Here is an 18,971-nt window from a genome sequence, read left to right as displayed (position 1 = left end):
GCCATGAGGACTATGTGAGATCAATGGAGTCCTCTTGCGACGACGCACTGCTCGCCTCCGCATCAAGGGACTACACTGTGAAGATGTGGGATATGAACACAGGAACATGTATTCAGACACTCACAGGCCACCATGGCATCGTCTGGTCAGCAGCCTTCTCGACCGATAACGCACTACTCACGTCAGCCTCAAATGACTACACAATCAGCATTTGGGATGTAACGACGACCGTATGCAAATATGACATCAACGTTGGCACGACGCTATATAACATCTCATTCCAAGGCAATGGCTCTAAAATCTGAGCTTTCGCCGTGGATACACCATCTGAATCGACTCCCTCGCTGATCCCACAGGCGTATTGCTCCTAGAGTTATGGAATACCGGCTGACAACACGTGGATCACTTGGAACACGCATAATCTGCTGCGCCTACCGCTTCCATTCCAGCTTTCGTAGTCAGTTGCCGCGGCATCGACGGTCACCATCTGCTGTCCGTCAGCAAGGGCTGTAATATTGCATTTCTCGATCGACAAATTTTGCTGAAGAAGAGAATTCTTTTTGGAAAGGCCCGTTACAGGATGAGATTCCTTGTTGGGGACTCATTGACACCGACGCAAGTCAACCGTCTTATTCGCATGCTGCCAAGAGCATGATGGCAACGAGTTAAAATGGCTGTGAGCTAGCATACTGTGAGTTTGGCGGTACCCATGGGAATGAGTCATGGGAATAAGATATTTACTTGTAGATTTGTGGTTATGAGATAACCTTGTTTTAGAGGTTCGACCAAATAGTATTAGGGACGGAATCGGATGTAAACCAGCGTATTTAGTACGTAAGTTGGCGTATTATATATCCAAATGTATGGAGGATTTGGCAATTAAAATAAGATCAGAGCACATGACAAGGATTACCATCATGCTTTGCTGTATACGGTTAATTACAAATCAGCTAGTAGATACGCCTGCTTGTATGCTGAATACGCCAGCTGAATACGCCAGCTGAGATACTAAATGCGTCTGTTCAGATGCCGGAGAAACCGTTGCTAATATTATTGACTTATGGCTGGGAGTAATATCTACTTTCAGCGCCAATCTGAGGCTGATACAAGGATCACGCCATGCAACAAGGCAGACTTCACAAAAGTTTCCCAGCATGCTGGTGTTATATCACCGTTTCAGGTAATCATTGCAAATGTAGTATAAGTCAAATAAGACGCGATTTAGCAAACCTTGACTTGGTATATACGTATGTTATAAAGCTTCATTGCCTAGAAAAACTTCGAGTATTTTTTCCAAGTCATAGGCGACTTCTGAACTGGATGACCCCTGCGGTATGTTGAGAACAAATGGGGGTTTGTAAGCCGCTTATATTGCCCCATACTGAAGGATTTCAACGTCCATGGATGAAAGAATCATGTGGCTCTGTAAGACCTTGAAGAACTGGGACGGATAAACTGTCAAGGGAACAAGGATTTATGTAGTATTTGTGATACATATAAACCTGTGTGCACCAAACCAACTTGGAACCTTTAAGATGAAGGAATCATAACCAACAACTCCTTTGACAAGAGACTCGAAGTTCTCGGCCATTTGCCAGTTAACACAGCATGGGTCAACCCACCACAACTAGCCTTTTTATGAGAGATGTTGTGTTTCATCGTATGACCGGCACCAGTCAGACCGTGGATGATGTTGCCACCCTGTCTGGGGAGCGCAGGGAGGTTATCAGAAGAGCTCTCAACAAGAAAATTCTTGTGCCATATATCCTAGAACTGATGCCTGCATGGCCTAGCGAATTCCAGCCAAACATTGATGAGATCAATGTCAAAATTGATGAATGGCTGAAAACGTAAGTTTAATTCTATCAATTGTTAACCAAAGCAACCAAAGGAAGTTACTGAATGATATTGTTAGTGTGAATGTTTCAAAAGAGAAAAAAATAAAACACAGAGCTCAAGGAAATTATACCTTGTTAGCAGGCATTTACTATCCACACTGTAGAAAAGAAAAGATGTTGGCTCTCTCTCAATTTCTGTACTGGGTATGTGTTATTGTTATTCTTAACTGCCTATATTTAAGCAGCCTGGCTAACAGAATCTATAGATATTCTTTTGGGACGACGGTAGTAAAAACCTAGTGTCGGCGACTTTTTGGATACTGACTTGGTTTTAACAGAAATTGATACCGGTGGAGAGCTCACCGAAGATAGAGAAGGCACGATACTGTGCTGTGCCGAGACTAATAAGTGCATTGACGATTGTCTCGGCCCCGAACCCAACTATACACCTCCTCCTGGCTCCCGAGGCACCGTGGAGATGCTCTATCCCATTCTGAGAGACCTCCGGGCTGGTCTTAGTCCTGTTTCCACTATGCGGTTGAAACAAGAGCTCCACGACTACGTCAATGGGGTAAGAAACCAGCAAAAGGTTCGCCAAGAGGATCACCTTCCAAATCCTTGGGACCATTTCCAAATGCGTGTCGATGATGTTGGAGTCATCCCAAGTATTACTCAGAACGAATATGCCATGGAGTTTACGCTTCCAGATTGGATTCGCAGGCATGAAGCTATGGAAGAGATTGTCCTGCAATGCACTAAGCTGACAATTCTATTGAATGAGATCTTGTCTCTGCAAAAAGAATTTGTAAGTTGATGTCCCATATACAACTGTACTGGCGATTTGAAGTTAACAACGCTGCTATTATTAGCGAGTTTCTCAACTAGAAAATCTTTGCCTGCTGTTCATGAACACTTATGATATGTCTATTGAACAATCCATTCACAAAGTACTTGGTCTTCTGAAAGATCACTACAAGATCTGTATTGAGGCTGAAGCCAGATTGCCTTGGAGCACCACTGATGAGAAGCTTAACAATAATATTCGTGAGTATATCCGTGGCTGCCAAAGACTGGCAACGGGTACCGCTTGCTGGAGGTAAGTTTTCACAATGCATGCATGACTCTTGTTGGGCTACATCCGCTGACGTTATTAGCTACAACTGCGAAAGATATTTCAAATTGAGCCAGCTGAATGATCAACAAGAGCTACTGTTGGATTTATCGCGTACATGAAATGAGAACTGTACATCATGTTTATGTACTCATTGTATTTAGAGTAATAAATGTACTGCTATATGCTATTTGACTAATCTTCGTCTTCTTCATCAAGTATCGAAGTCCACGGAAGCCGAATACGAGGCGGTCTGGATGCACCACTCACTTTCTGAGCGGCACTACTAGATCCATGATCCATTTCTTCCAGAAGTGATTTGGCCTGCAGTATGATAATACTTAACAAGATATTGTCCTGAAGTGATACTGGAATGTTGATCTCTGGTACGGTCCGCTTCGTAGGTTGTTTGGTATCCTCTGAAGACTTGGGCTCTGTGACATCCTCATTCGTATTATCACCGTTTGTCGTAGTTTTGGCAGGCACAATGGAACTCGACTGGCAAACCGCATCCTTGCTAAAGTAGCTGCTCGCAGCGTCTTTAATCTCACTGAATTCTTCGGCGCCACCTCGGGCAAGTAGAAGAAGCGAAGTGACGAAGAGTTCTTTTAGATATGCGAAGCTGTATTCTTGTGTCAATTGTGCAATAATGGTGCACATTTCGTACGGAAAATCCACGGTATCAGATTCGCTGAACTTTTGGCGCCAATAATGACAATACGCGATGCGCTCATCTTCGTCGGGAAGCTTGAAATGGTACTTGCGATCAAATCGACTGGGTCGCTTTGTCACAGCTGGATCTAGTTGTTCAATGTGATTTGTAGAGCCGATCATGAGAATACCGTCATTAGACTCAAGGCCATCAACCTCGTTGAGAAAGTAGCTGCGGGTATTATCACCAACAAGACTGTCAAGATCCTCGAAAATAAGGAGGCAAGGAGCCATTCGGCGGGCCTTTCGAAATATTTGCTTAATTGACCATTTTGGCCCAGAGCAAGCGTCCAGTGATTTCACATAGAGAGATTGGACAGGATGTGAGCGTTTAGCAAGTGCGTTGATGATCGCTTTGATGGATATTGTCTTGCCGTTTCCAGGTACGCCGTGAAAGATCAAGCCACGCTTCCAAGGGATTTTCAGTTTTTCATACATTTCTCGGCTGTTGAAGAAACCTTCAATGTCTTGAACAAGCTTGTCTTTCATCGCTGGATTGAGGACCACGTCGTCCCATGAAGAGCCTTGCACGCTCTTCCAAAGCCCCTTACTCTTAATCCACTCTGAGTTATCGTATACCCAAATTTCCTCATGAAGCTCTTTTGTCCACGAGCCCGACGCAAGCAATAGCGCATCAGTGGACTCGTGATGGCCATGATGCACGAACTGAGGCAAGTTGGAAGCTAGGACAAAGAGGAAGTGGATATTTTGATGAAACTCGTTAACGTAGGTCAACTGATATACGATGAAATCTTTGCCTTGCCACTCGTATTTCCAACGGGCAAAATTCACAACGTCTTCGAGTTTTCCGGATTCCTCATCCATCCTCGAGGACGGCAAACGATAGACACGAGTCGCGTCAAGGTCATCTTCAAACTGGCGGGTGGACGTGGCATGCCCAGCTCGGGCGTATCCCAATAAGTCGCATTTAGATGGAACGGTGCGTGTAATGTGGTATTCTGGATATGCTCGACGAAGAAACTCGTGAGTGGTAGATTCAGTATCGATACGACCCACGGACTTATGGGCATTCCAAGCGGCCAGAGATTCTTGGTGGTTTGTAGATCCTTCCGCCATGATGTCAGAGGAATAAAAAAGAACAACCCTTGTTTGTTTTGTAGCAAAGTAGTAGCTTAAGAAATTGTGATGGCCTTCCGGTATTGTGTGTTGGTTCCACGGGTTCTTATACCCGTTCTAAGATATAGAGGCATGCGGCGTTTTCCGTTCTTGGTTGGGCGGTGTTTTATGCGCTTTGTTGGTCAAAGATTGTCTACCCCGCAGCTGCTGCCTAATTATTTTAATCTCTCAGCTATTAAAATATCATTAGATATAAATATTTCGAAAAAGATGTCGTCATGTTACTTAGTATGTTGAAGACGCGCGGTGCGATTGTGGGTACGTAGTCTTATTCTAAGAGCGTACACGTAGTTACAGATATTAACAGGTAATCTACATACCCCTATTACACTACTAACGTCCCAGTGAGCCACCAGCAGCTGATTAGTAGCACTCTTCCCTCGTTGGCATTTACGATCACAGAAGACGAGAGTTATGGCGAATAATTCTTCTATTTGATTCTCTTATTAATTTGCAGCTAATACTCTCACCAAACCTTTGACATTGTCATATATCTACATACCGTATATCAATCTCTTTATTGGCCGCAAAGGACAACACCATCAAGGTAATAACAAACACCATCATTGATTTTGCACTGGACAATTCATTCAACATAAATTGGGACAATACGGGTGATATTCTCAGAATTGAACTTACGTTGTATCCATTATTGCAGCCATAGACCTGTCCATTCGACAATCTGCAAGTATTTGAACTAGGGTCACAAAACTGAAATGAAACGAAGAATAAAAAGTGATTAGCATATCGACGACGTCGAGTCTAAACTATTGATACGAAGACATAATAACAGATAAAGCTTCCACTCACTCCTGAGGATGTCTGTCGTTTGACTAAATCGTTGGCGTGTTTACTGGAGGGTGCTCCATTACTTGGAGCAACTGCCAGCATGAAAAGCGAAAATGGTTTTGCAAAGAGCATTTTGGATGGCAAAACAATTTCTCGAACAGTTGAAGAAAGGGCCCAATGGGTAGGTTATCGAAGGGTTTGGCACTTAGTTTATAGAATTTACGATGGACTGTAAGAGATATATATATATATATTTGTCTATAGGCATACTACATACAAGCACCAAATAAATATAGGCAATTACATGAAGACTGGCCCAGCTAGTCTAGGCAATTACTTATAACGCACATTGGACAGAGATATTGAGTACTTAGATACATGCAGTTACCCTTTTTGGCATAAAATTTTGTCATTTTCTTCTGTCAGCTACGACTAAGAGATTTACTGTCAGCCATATGTTTTTCTTACACAAGACGCTGATCAATACGATAGTTCGCTGGATATCCCAATATAGGATCATACTATTTCTTTCATAGCGACATGAAGGAAGACGATTCAAACCCGAAGGAAGAAGGAAGAAGTTTGAAGGAAGAGGATTCAAGTATGATGGAAGGCGATTCAATTTTGAAGGAAGAGGATTTCGATCTGCAGATGTGTAGGATTTAATTACGTTACTTTTTGGTTTTGGTTGTTTTTTTCTCGCTATGCATGCTCGCTACTTAGTTTATTTACAGAGCGCGCAAGTGTTAAGTTGGTGTGCAGCCCACTTTAGCACTTTCATGCTACTGGAGTACGACACCCTGTATTTTATGTGCAAATGTATTACAAAAAAGTATTAGAAAATATTAAAAAATAAAATGCATATATTAGAATAACAATAATAATGCTTATTTTTGGTTTCGATTCTACTAGGCCTTGAAAGATAATTGTTGACAAAACTATTTATTATTGCATTTATTTAAAGAAGACTTTTTACACGCCGCATCCCCAATCTTTCAGCATTTATACCATACCCCAAACACCTTTTGTATTTGCTCTTTCGAAATAATTATACTCTTCAATCTACAAAAAAATTTGTTCATTTCTGGAGAAAATGAGAACTTTCGCCCTCGCGTCCTTGGCTTTTCTCTTGACCGTAGTCACGGCCAATCAGGGATTTTGTGAAAATCAGTTCGTGGCTGCTACTTTTGCTCTATTTCGCTTATCATCTAATCAACATATAAAAAAACAGAGCCGATCCAGACAGTGGCATTGGAAACTACTGCTATTGCAATGGAGATGGTAGAATTATGTCTCACTGTGGAATTATTAAATCGGCTAACTCCTGCCTTTAGGAAAATGCTATTTCGACAGTCCTTCCACTGGCTGCAGCCCCCCCTGGCTCGATTTCCATTCCATGTCCTTAGTGGTGTTGGTGATGGGTAGATAAACCAACAGACGAGGTGGATTGTTTGGAGAGAAAGTGCGCTGGGCATAGATAGCATCGATAATTGACTTGAGCAAATGCAAAAGCTCACGGAAACTCCAGGCAATAAATATACAAAAATTTGAAAGCTAGAAGCATTCTTTCTCTAGCCCTGTTGTTGCCAGAAAATCAATATTTTCATGTCGTTTTGATGGTTAGTCTAAACCGAGTTATATAGGGGATGTAATCACTACAGGTACATGTAGCTAGCCCCTAAATTGTAGCCAGTTTGCAGAGTGCGGCACCTAAAGTTTGCGATACTATTATACGCCAAAGTTAGCTTGTTATTATTATGTAGCAATGGTACGGAGTACATGATGAGATGATTGTTGGTCATATCGTATTATGATGAGATGAGCTGAGCGAGAATAGTGAGATTGATACTGTTTTGTAGAGGATTGATTTAAGGAAACTGTTGGCAAAAGATTAAAGCACGTCACGAGTTCAATATGCGCTGTCTGAAGGCGAAATGCTAGACAATGACTTTTATTACTACTTTTGTAAAAAGGTGTTAATGAATTCATATCAAGACTCCTACTACAGTCTTATCTATTGGCTCACATGAGATTGGTGAAAGCCAATCGACTCTGGAAATCGGTAAAGCAATCTATGAAAGTACATATTTAGATATCTTCTGAAGGAAGTATCCAGCCCTATAGACTCACCACCGCCATTGGGTATAATGCCGAGGCGCCCTGGTAGTAGTCTGTCATGGAGAACAACATTGATTACAGCTTTTGCATCAAACTTTGAACCTCAAACTTTTTAAATATTCATGAAAACGTCCCGTAATCTTGCAAAGTCCGGACTGCCAAGACCTGTCACAGCGTCCCAACCTTCAGCAGCCCTAAAAGCAGGATCGGCGCCACACCCCAAATTTGCGCCCGTCGTTATATCGTTCAGCGCCTCAGGGTGAGCATACAAAACTGGATTCACAAAACCCACTGTAGGCTTACCAGCGTTGAGTCTCTCGTTGTTGATGAGGGCTATAATAGAGGCAAAAACGGGAGCCGAAGCTGAGGTTCCGTAAACTGTCTCGAGCACGCCTTCGATATAGGCTAGATATGTGGACGCGAGGGTAGAGACGTCTGGGAATCCCCGACCAACTCGCGTGGTATTGAAGAATCCATTCTTTTGGAGGCTAGCTAGGTGTGCACCCTCGTGGCGCTGATCAAAGTACGTGGAAATTGCCTTTCGTTGATAAGATGGTGCTGGAAATACGTTACTGAAACCTCCACCCGATGTGGAATGCACTCCTGGTAGAACGACACTGAAAGCAGTCTCTTCTGTCGCCATTCGTGAGTTTCTTTTTATGTCTGTATTTCCAGAGATGGAATTATTTGCGCTTGCAGATTGAGTGAGTCGCTGAGTCCCTCCTACTGAAGTGATCCAGGGGCAGCTTGCAGGCCACTGGGGGCTAAATTCACCAGTCGTGGCGTTAGAGACGCCGGTCTTTCTGTCAATACAGGTTCCAGGTGAATAGCCACTTGCTGTTCCGTAGTCACCACTGCTCACGATAACGGTGACGCCCATCAGCCCTAGTTTGAGAAATTCGATGCACTGCCGTTCCAAATAGGCTGTGGGGAAGTTGTCCTCAGGATCCGTATATGAGATTGACAACACTTTTGGTGGTGTTACATTACCGCAATCAGTGTGGTTGTAGCCTCCTGGCTTCGGATCGGGGTACTGGGGATCCAGGGAGGAGTCCAGCGATCCGCAATAGTATCTGAAAATGTGTCAGTGGACTTCTCTTGTTCCTTGATGGCCACTGGCCTGCAATATTGAATAGGAACACACTTACTTATCGAAAGCTGCCAACATGTTATTGACGTCTCCCAAGACAAACTCATCGCCAACTTGAACATCCAACACTGGGATGGGACTCGTTAAAGCCAGCGCATATTGAAAGTCCAAATCGGCTTCTAGGTTGAAGGGGGTGGAATTGTAATTTGTCTGCAGATATCCGCCGTCAATAGGATCAACGACAGGGCGCTGGCCGACTAAATCCTGCTCAAATAGGCCGAAGAATTGATCTAGATCTTCAGGGAGCCAGGTCATCCAAGCGATCTCGTAGATTCCGAAAGTATTAGACGTGTTGACAGTAATATTTGTGCTTGGGGGAATATTGTAGAATTCTCTTAAACACGAAGGGATTGTATATAAGCTGCAATTTACTGATGCATTATCGGACAACTCAATCTTGTCTTGCATCCGGTTGCTTGAATGGGTCCCAAGCGCCGCTGTTCGTTTTGCTTTGCTGGCTTTTTGAACTGGCCGAGACGTGGTGAGAGTGTCTATTGTGATGTAGTCGACTAGATGAGACACAGGTTTTGGAATGGTGTAGTCCGTGCATTTCAACCTATTTGTCTGGCCGCTCTTGTAGGAGCAAGTAACATTGAAGATCCGTTCGGCTTCTCCCAAAGTTGACCGGATCAAGAAATGTCCTCTGGCGTGTGATGGTGACAGCCGAGCAGGCAGAATACCCTCATTGCTCAGCCAGTCTGTGACGGTTTTCAGGCTCTGCTTTGAAGGAGCAAAAGCTTCAGCAACTTGTTGTGCAGACCAGTGCTGTCCATATTCTCGCGATGTTGGATCTGAAATCTTCAACAGAGAATTTATAGCTAGATCCGCATTATCTTGCGACACGGCAATCTGAATCTGAACTGGAGATCCTGGCCCCAATAATTTGTTCAGGCTTCTACCTGCCGAGAAACCATTCCTAGGAAGCGACGTATCTGCAATACAAAACACCAGGATATAGACCAAGAAAAATAGGAGAGTCTGAAAATGGGAAACCATTTTGAGAGCTATTCTTTCCAGCTGCAAACAGGAAGATATCACAATGTAAAACCTGTGTTGATAATTTTCCCGTACTTGTGTATGTATTGTTCATATAAGACCAGGCAATTGCAATATAGTATAAGACCTTTTCAAGCTAGCACTAGATATAGAACATAGTCTATTATTCTGCATGTAGTAGTTTTTATTCTTGTACTAAAAATTTAGTTATCTATTTTTAATTCACAAAGTATTCAATGGTACTTTTGATCCATATGATGACAATGCATATTAACATGTGGTTACAATAAGGATTCTTTCAGCTGCCTAACTCATGTATGCCTTATCTGGAAATAAGGAATGCACATCATATTATAATACCAATACTATATGCGCTTTCTCCTAACATAAGCAATGCCTAATTGTATGTAATCGGGTACCACTTTAGATATTAATTTGATGACAGCTTAGTCTTGACGAAAATTTCGGGATATAGCTTCGGGAATATGTAGAAGGAATCGGTCTCCCTCTTTGAGATATATACTCGAGAAATAAACGGATAAATTACGTACTCTAAGCCCCCAAACTTTGAGCTGACTTATTGGAGGAACTAGCTTTTGCAGATCATAAATCCTTATACCGTGTGCTGAGCCCCGACTGTCCACAGGAACAAGCTCTTGCAGATCACAAATCCTCAGCCTCGGCGTATGCACTAAGCCTCAAAATTTTAGTCGACTTTTTGAAGGAACTAGCTCTTGCCGATCATAAATCCGAGGCATAATTATTATAATCTTATCAATAGTAGCATAATAGTTTGTTGATTTGAACTTTTGTTGAGTTATTAGATAGCTATAAATATACGCTTTGTTCTATTCCTTTAGGATTCGAGGTATTTGATGAGGATTTCAGCTATTGGATAAGGATTCGAAGCATTCCATCAGGATTTACAATATTGGTTTACTTTGTTCTATACGAGAATATGGCTACACAAATCATGTAAATATTATGTAAAATCATAATAAATCTACCTCTATAGTATATTTCAAACGGCTTGGGCTCCCGTAGGATTACACAAGTCTCACGGATTACATCCGTAGTTTTACTATGCATCCATTTGCATCTTTTGGCACAGTATTTGAACAATGGCGAAGTAGAAGGCGATGGCTTGCTGAAGGGGTATATACAAGAAATATATATATATATATATTCACATTTGCTCTTCTTTATCGTAGAGTTCAATAAATTTCCAGGCGAAAGCATACTCGATTACATTCAATTCTACTCTTTTCGCCTTTGTCAGACCATTTGTTGTTCAATATGAAGTTCCTCCACTGTTCCATCATTTTGGCTGCAGGCAGTGCTTCTGCTGCCTCTATTCCTTCAAAGCTTGACCAACGCGCCGCTGGTATTCCGGTAATTCCTATTGCATCACACCATAGAGCTAATAGCCTAGACTGACTTTTCGAGTAACAGGGAGCCGCGGTATGAGTCTTTTTCGCAAAATGAAGTATCATGTTGTACAAACCTAACGAATTGGTTCAATAGCTTGCGTGCCTAGTTGAATGCGCACCTTTGGCTGAAGCTCTCCCGGCGTATGCTGCATGCCTCGCTATTTGCACTGCCGCTGGTGAAGAAGGGGCTCCTGTTAACTCGACAGCGGTCGTCTCTACAAAGCGCGCCGATTAACCATATGGGGGTTTGACGCAGGGAATCTTCCTCTCGCTGCTTCGACTCGATGGTTCGGGGATTATTAGTGTCTGGCATCGTGCCTTCGGTCATGAGGATCCGGCACAATCTTACTTTCACTCATGTTGATAGCTGTGGAAGATATTGAGCTAGAATATAAATGAAGTTGTAGTTATGTAGTAAGTGACTTTTTGGAGAAATCCTGAAGAAAATAGTCGTCTTTTAAATGTGGACTTGGGCTCATTCAGTGGCTCGGGTCATAATGGTGGCTTATTGCCATGCATGTATAGAGTGAACTTTGAAGTGGCATTACAGAGTAATTGTTGAACGATATACAAACTAGATATCAGCAGGCGACATATCGTTCGAATGCGGTCTTGCGTGTATGCAACAGCTTTCCAATAGGTCCACAATTAAACAAGAGCGGAAGTCCGGAGTTACGTTGAATTGGCGAATCACTATGTACCTATCATTACCTACCTACATAACTACTGAAGAACAGAGAGAAGATGGAAAATTCACGACCTAGTTGGTTAATATGAACGGGTCGAAGCGGACGATTTCGGACTCACTCTGAACTGCATCGACCACCCTGCCATCGCGCATTACAATCTTCCCATGAGGTGGCGCCTTGGGCAGGCTTTGCAGTCGCGAAATAACGCCAATGTTACAAAATATGATAAGTCAAGGCTGGCCGTATAAGTCAGGGATGCTGTCATACCTAGAAACTTGAAGTCGAAGGCAGGTAGCATGCCTCAGTTCCAAGGTAGCGGGGACATGAACGTCAAGAGCGCCAAGTAACGGGTAAGAAGGGATACACAGGGAGGACACGGTTGGAAGCGGCAAGTGGGTCTAGGAAAGGCAAAAGGCAGGCCTAGTTTGAGAATATAGCTGGGTTAATTCCAAATAAATCCAACCACTCTTGTTAGCAGGGATAAAGGTGGGCTTGCTGACGCTTTTATTATCTCAAATTAGGAGATTTTACTCGCAGTGCTTCGAACAACATCACCACTTAATGCCGCCCTGAAAAATAGTAACTCGGAGTGGAACCAACAGGCAGTTCTACCCCGACATCTTGTTGAAATTCATTGAATGTGCACGTGATCCATCGACAAACGAATCGTACTCTATATCCTCCAGACCGTCCATGACTTCTCCAAGACATTGAACTGGGTTCAAAAAACGAACCTAGAAGTGATTTTACAATGTCGGATCCAGGCCCTACAGGAGGCATGCCCGCCTCCAACGTTGCCAATTATTACTTCAAGAGAGCTTATCAAGCGTGCATCAACTGCCGCCGTCGAAAGGTAAAATGCATCATGGAGTGCAATGGTCAGGGCCTTTTACAAGCATCCTGCACAAGGTGTAGGAGAGAACTACGCCATTGCACGTTTAGTGCGGAGAGAAATTCGCAGACCAACCCTCAAGAGGCCGGAGATATGCAAAGGACTGTAAATGTCGTTGAAAGTATTGCAACCTAGTTACCCATCCGGGGGAATGAGGTTTTCGTGTATGTTTTGGCACTGACTTGCAATAGCTATGCCCGCCCCTTCGGTTGAGGTTACAGGGCAAAGACCAAGGCATCCACCCAGGCATACGTCAGCTGAAACTCTCATTCATGCACGAGCTCATGAAGAAACTACTGGTACAGACTATTTTGCGATTCTTTTTTTGCAATTCTATCATGCCATTGTCATGTTAACGAAATAGAAGTGTCGGATGGATCGCGCAAACGCCGGCGTCAAAGTCCAAGAAGAATCACGAGCAGAGCAGTATTCAACGCGGCGGACATCCAGTTGCCGGGGCAGGAGAGAGAATACCAGCAACCCGCAACAGGCTGCTCTCCTCAGCAAAGCGGCTTCCTGCCCATTGGTACTGCGGATGAACACAATTCGAGGCCCGAAACACATATCCGTTCGAATAACAGCAGCTCAAGAGCGCCGGATCTGACAGAAAGAGCGGGCATTAATCTACAATTTGCAAACCAAGAGTCCAGTTCCACGGCCCATGTCGCCATATCGGAGCCCTGGCTTTCTTTTCGCCACCCACTCTCATCCTCATCCCCGGATACGTTACGGTTTTGGAGCTCATGGCATTTTGTGAGAACTGGTCTAATCACTGCACAAGAAGCAGTCACGTACATTGATTTGTTTTTCCAAAACATGAATAGCCTGTCCCCAATCCTTCACTGTTTCTATAGCAATCATATGAAGCACGGTGATCTCATCTCCCGAGAACCTGTCCTTTGCTGCGCCATAATTGCGCTTTCGGCACGATATCATGTGTTGGATGTACACGGCGCCATTACACGGGGCTTTTATATTCACGACCGCTTGTGGGAACACTGCCAAACATTGTTTCAACGCTTGGTTTGGAATCAACGGCGAACAATCAAGGACCAGATGGCTCACCTTGGTACAATTGAGAGCCTTTTGTTGGCTGCGGAATGGCACCCACGCTGTGTCCATCTTCCTATCGAGACTGAATACTGGCAGCCTGAGATGGCTCTTTCTGATGATGAGCAGACGACATGCCGCAGCAAAGGTGCGAAATGTCCCGCTTGTATCTTGTCGCTTCAACTGACGGCATCAAGTGCCAAACAAATGGCTACAGGATGTGGAGGAAGCCGCTCATAGATCAGATCGCATGTCTTGGTTAGCAAAATCCCCTCTCTCGCATCTCACTTTGCGATTCTAAAATGATAAAAATCCCGTATTCTTCGGACGGTGTGCGACGCAAGGGCTCACTCACTATCTAGGATGCTCCTTGGAAATGCTTTATCTCTAAGCCACGAATTAGACATCTTTTCTGACCAAGATGATGCCCTAGCAGATGTGCTTGATTCAGCGTCTGAGCTGTCATTTACAAATTTCCTTCATCTCCGGCGTCATCGAGTGGGTAAACTTTTATTCGTATATATAAGCCAGCTTGCTTCACGAATTGGTTGTTCCTTACCAAGAACGCCGTTTCACGATAGTGTGTTGCGCTCATTCCAAAACCCCGAATCCAAGTTGGACCATGAGTGGCACGAATGCATGACTTCATGGATAGAACTCAGCCGGCTGATAAGGACATCATCCGACTTCCTCTTTCCCTCGAAGAAAGTGACGCAGGAGCTCTTACGGAGCGGCCGGTATGCAGCCTTTCTGGGGCATTTTCGCCCACTACTTTCCCAGTGGTGGGATAGGTTCAAGAAGCATGCAAGTAAGAAAACCCTCTTTCCCAGACTACCCTTTATGTTATAACCTAGTGGCTTATTTGTCGTAGACAAGGCCACTTGCTGGCAGCTCATACTGGTTGATTATCATTTTGTGCGAGTCTACATCAACTCTCTGGCATTGCAAGCCGTTGCAGGACGAATGTGGAAAGATGACGGGCGAATGAGTAGTTCACAGGCCAAGGATCGCCAGGATTCCGACTTTGTTCGTGAAGTCATCGATGCAAGCAGTAGAGTCCTGGAGATTGTGATCGAACTGTCTCGAGATGGCAACTTAAAATACCTGCCCGTCCGCATATTCATTAGGGTTGCTTCTGCCTCGATGTATTTGATTAATGTTTGTTACACTCCCCAATCACGTTGAGATTCCGTTCACTCAAGCTGATTCTTCAATTTTATAGGCTCTAGCGCTGGGTGTACGCGGTAACGAGTTGGACCGGTTGTTGGGTTTGCTAGATCGTACAGTTGAAGTACTATGCCTAAACGCCGTCGATGACGTGCATCTCGGCTTTCGATATGCTGTACTATTGAAAGAGAATACGAGGGGTCTCCGGGAACGCTTCGTCCGGGTCGATCCCCCGCCTGCGGAGGCGTCATTCACCTTTGACGATGCAGATGCATTTCTTGCAACCCCCGCGCCGCCAAATGAAACCGAGATTGCACAATCTAATGTTCAAACAGGAATACTAGATCATGAAACCGGTACAGATACAGGGGCGAGTTTTCTAATTTCTACTCCAGAATCCGGACAGGAAATGCTCAGCGAAAACTCCATGCCTAGCCACTTCCTAGAGGCGGGTGGCTATTCCCGGGATGAGTGGTTTGCACTACCATTCACTTCTGAAGCCGAGCTTGGAAAGCCTTTCATGTCATACTTTTTTGGCATTGAGCTTGGAGACGAAAGGTACTTTTGGGACGTTGCCTAAGGCGTTGTAGGCCGCGAACTAGAAGTGCCACGCCACGTCAAACAATTTGCAAGTTGTAAATGCTTTTGGGATGATGTTTACGGTAGCGGTGGATGTTTTCTGAAGACTGGATCTTGAACCCATGTACCGCGCTGGCTCTTTCACTATGCGCCTTCAATTCAGTGTTTGGTCTCGCAAAGAGCTGAGAATGCTGACCACCCTGTCCATATCCCAGTGTTTTGCTTCCATTTTATCCTCAATGACTGTCAGCTGCATGTCCCTTGTATTGCATTGAGGCCATGGAGAGCCATCTGAAAATCGAGGTATTCCAGTTTGAGCAAAAGTCACCCAGGCATTTTGGACATCATCCGCAATTTGTACGTCAATCGCATCAAAGTCTCTGTCCGTAGCGGATAGCCCGACATCGACGGCGGATGCCTTGTTTGCAAACCATGGCTTCAAAACTCCATTCTGTGACACTTTACCAAAAATATACGGTAGTTCGGCACCATGGTAGGCAAGCATACCGGAACGACGGGTAGCAGGGGAAATACGCGAAAATATGAAGCAGTAAGTCGTCCGGTTCAATGCAGAAAACCTGTGGTAAGTAGCCATTGCCGGCTCCATCCAAATAGCTGCAGTGCATAATTCTGTGAGCGATTGATACGGACTGAACTTGGCATTGGTAAGATAGTTCATCATCTCGTGGTCGCCACCGCATGCTAGGATCTTGGCCATATTGGCCAAAGTGTCAATAGTATATATCTCCGACGGCTCTTGACCAGGACTCGTATGAAGACCCGTTGGACGCCAAAAAGCTCGGGCTTCATGCTGCGTGCAGCCAAACAGAACGGGAACATTTTCATCCCAACCAGAAAATTCTCTCGTTACAACCTCGTCATCGGGTGCCGGGTACCATGCTAAATTCGCCGGAGAGTGAAGGTACCCAGGAGGCGGTCGAGTCCCGCATACCGTTAATGAGGCGGCTCGAATCTGCTCTGTGGGGATACGACGGAGTATATCCAGATCTCGGCTTCCCAAGAGATTCAAGAATTTCTCGCTCGTGTCGTTGACACGCTCTGCATTTGGCGATGGTGTAGCAGCGTAATCCTCAAATCCAGCACTCTGGATGATTGCACGGTGAAAGAGTCCACGAGCAGCTGGGGTACATAGCAAAGTCCGGACTGCGACTGCACCAGCGGACTGGCCAAATATAGTGACATTCTGGGGATGTCCGCCAAACATCTCAATGTTCTCTGATACCCATCTCAAAGCAGCAACCCAGTCTGAGACGGCAAAATTGCCTCCGACTTCTGGGTGACGCAGAAACCCAAAAGCACCGAGACGATAGTTGATAGATACGACAACCACACCGTGACGAGCGAGGTTTCGACCGGAATAAACATCCATTGAGGAAGATCCATTTAGGAAACCACCGCCGTGAATCCAGACCATGACAGGTTGCTGTGCTGACCGATCCAAAGTCGCGGTCCAGATGTTCAGATACAGACAGTCCTCACTAGACTCTGCACCAAGTTCAACCCCAGTGTCAACGATTTGTATTGCAGCCTTTCCAAAGCAAGTTGCATCCCAGACACCCTCCCAAGCTGGGGGGGAGGAAGTGGGTCGCCAGCGGCGGTCTCCAATGGGCGGTTCGCTATACGGGAGACCCAAGAATGAATAGACCCCATCCAGTACAGACCCTTCAACGACACCTTGCTTTATGCAAACAATAGCCATTTGTCTAGTGAAGAAATGATAACCTGCAGAGGGAATCTCAACTGAGACACTGCAAGAGAAACTTATGCTTGACGTTTGTGGGAGGATGGAGCCGGATTTATAGGCGCTTTCACTGCAAAGTAAAGGGACCCCACCTCATCCGGTCTTAACCCACCGTAACCGGTGGTCCAACGTTTTATGAATCTCTAGCCTTGTGATTTTGAGTTGTTTAATAGCGCTTCGGCGACATTTCGCTGGGGTGGTGGGGGAAGGCAAATGCCACTGCATCGATTGTTAGGTTCATCTGCCCTTTCAGCCATTCTAATCCTTGACGCGGACAGGCATATTTGTATTTCACATTACCATCAAGTATTATACTCTGTCTCTTATAGTACGATATCTCAGGTTCGTTGATGAGCCCCATTGGTGCTTCCCCTTCCGCTCTTGCCTTCCGGTTCATGCTTGATCCTCCAGCTTCCTCGTTTTTTATTCTACTTTTCCCAGCTGCTTTAACAATAGTCGTCCAACTGGTTGTCAACTTACTGTCTAAGTACTTGTAATGCGGTAGCGGGCTAATCTCAAACCGGGCAGCCGGACTTGTTGGTTTATGTTATGATAGTGCTGGTCAGTGCATTACGAGATTAAAACAAAATAATAGGCCCTTCAGAAGCTTCGTCTCTATTGAATGATATTATATAGTCCTACATAGAGTCCTTTAGCCAAGCGGCCTCCCAATTTAAAAGACATGGGTTGGAAGCGCTGGTGGCACGTCTCGGGTCCCACGTCAATGAACACATCTAGAAAGCCAGGTTGAATGCAAGGCTATCCTCACATATTTGTTCGCGCATGTCATGGAGTCTTCTATACGTAAGTATTCATCCCGCATATATGTAGTAACTTGTGCTAACCTCAGATGATGTGGGTCTTTGGCGAACGATTCAAGATGCTCCTGGGTCTCCAACTGGAGAAAAATACCCATATCATACCCTTTAGTTCTCTGCATATCGAGAGCTGGGCCTATCTCTAGCGACAAAACTCCTGTAGAGACCAAATGATTAGATAGACCCAACCCGCATCTAGGTTGTTTCAATTCATGGCTTTACCTGGAATCTTCCTTCCTCCTTCCTTAGATTCAGTAATAAATTGTTCAACTTGAGCTGCTGGAGCATCTTTCTTTAATCGAAAGAGTACTGATTTATCAAGTGGGGTTAGAAAAAGACAAACGTCAGTCTCACCTGAAAAGAGACATACCAACACGATAGACCGGCATGATGCAGTTAGCTTTGGGTTTGTATATGAATATTGTAAAAATGTTAATGAGCGAAAATGGATATTGTTCTGTAAGGTTTCCCTCATTAAATATGAGGCCTGAGATGACGACGACTTCAACCATGCAGCTCCCACTGTATAGTAAACACCGGGATTTATGCCTGAAAACCCGGCTATTCACGGCCGTTCAAACAACCATTATAATCTACCCGTATCCTATTGCGCCTTGTACTAAACTTAGAATTGTTTACCGCGGGGACGAATTCCCGATTCTCTCGAACGGCTCCCTCCACTTGCCGAGGCCTCTTATATGATGCATTGGCTTGCTATCGCCAATCTCAACAAT

General features: G+C 44.6%; 5 protein-coding genes across 6 annotated transcripts; 2 read left to right on the top strand and 3 right to left on the bottom strand.

Annotated features, from left to right (window-relative positions):
• Positions 1 to 2,012: 2,012 nt before the first annotated feature.
• TrAtP1_009304 (uncharacterized protein) lies at positions 2,013 to 3,071 on the top strand (the record flags this gene model as incomplete). The annotated part of the gene is made up of 5 exons (XM_014093606.2): positions 2,013 to 2,042; positions 2,105 to 2,123; positions 2,177 to 2,643; positions 2,708 to 2,934; positions 2,993 to 3,071. 5 exons carry the CDS (start codon positions 2,013 to 2,015, stop codon positions 3,069 to 3,071), a joined length of 822 nt encoding a protein of 273 aa, XP_013949081.2.
• A 15-nt stretch (positions 3,072 to 3,086) lies between these two features.
• Positions 3,087 to 4,859, bottom strand: TrAtP1_009303 (uncharacterized protein). The gene has a single exon (XM_014093605.2). The coding sequence runs from the start codon at positions 4,735 to 4,737 to the stop codon at positions 3,145 to 3,147; it is 1,593 nt and encodes a 530-aa protein (XP_013949080.2). The 5' UTR covers positions 4,738 to 4,859; the 3' UTR covers positions 3,087 to 3,144.
• Positions 4,860 to 7,816: 2,957 nt separating this feature from the next.
• On the bottom strand, positions 7,817 to 9,850 carry TrAtP1_009302 (uncharacterized protein; the record flags this gene model as incomplete). Its single annotated transcript, XM_014093604.2, has 2 exons — positions 7,817 to 8,777; positions 8,853 to 9,850. 2 exons carry the CDS (start codon positions 9,848 to 9,850, stop codon positions 7,817 to 7,819), a joined length of 1,959 nt encoding a protein of 652 aa, XP_013949079.2.
• Positions 9,851 to 12,516: 2,666 nt separating this feature from the next.
• On the top strand, positions 12,517 to 15,658 carry TrAtP1_009301 (uncharacterized protein; the record flags this gene model as incomplete). Of its 2 annotated transcripts, XM_066114230.1 has the most annotated exons (7): positions 12,517 to 12,982; positions 13,053 to 13,160; positions 13,229 to 14,059; positions 14,109 to 14,169; positions 14,274 to 14,719; positions 14,783 to 15,069; positions 15,134 to 15,658. In XM_066114230.1, exons 1-7 carry the CDS (start codon positions 12,721 to 12,723, stop codon positions 15,656 to 15,658), a joined length of 2,520 nt encoding a protein of 839 aa, XP_065970323.1. In that variant the 5' UTR covers positions 12,517 to 12,720. The 2 variants fall into 2 exon arrangements, with proteins under 2 accessions (XP_065970323.1, XP_065970324.1); XM_066114229.1 differs by having other exon boundaries at positions 13,053 to 14,059.
• A 153-nt stretch (positions 15,659 to 15,811) lies between these two features.
• TrAtP1_009300 (uncharacterized protein) lies at positions 15,812 to 17,377 on the bottom strand (the record flags this gene model as incomplete). The annotated part of the gene is made up of 1 exon (XM_014093602.2): positions 15,812 to 17,377. One exon carries the CDS (start codon positions 17,375 to 17,377, stop codon positions 15,812 to 15,814), a length of 1,566 nt encoding a protein of 521 aa, XP_013949077.2.
• Between the last annotated feature and the right edge of the window lie 1,594 nt (positions 17,378 to 18,971).

Source organism: Trichoderma atroviride, chromosome 5, assembly GCF_020647795.1.
Source record: "Trichoderma atroviride chromosome 5, complete sequence".
Taxonomy (NCBI): domain Eukaryota; kingdom Fungi; phylum Ascomycota; class Sordariomycetes; order Hypocreales; family Hypocreaceae; genus Trichoderma; species Trichoderma atroviride.
This window is presented reverse-complemented; position numbering and strand designations above follow the sequence as displayed.

Bases quoted from the DNA above. Each gene is read 5' to 3' on its own strand.
- TrAtP1_009303 (XM_014093605.2), bottom strand. From the start codon at position 4,737: ATGGCGGAAGGATCTACAAACCACCAAGAATCTCTGGCCGCTTGGAAT.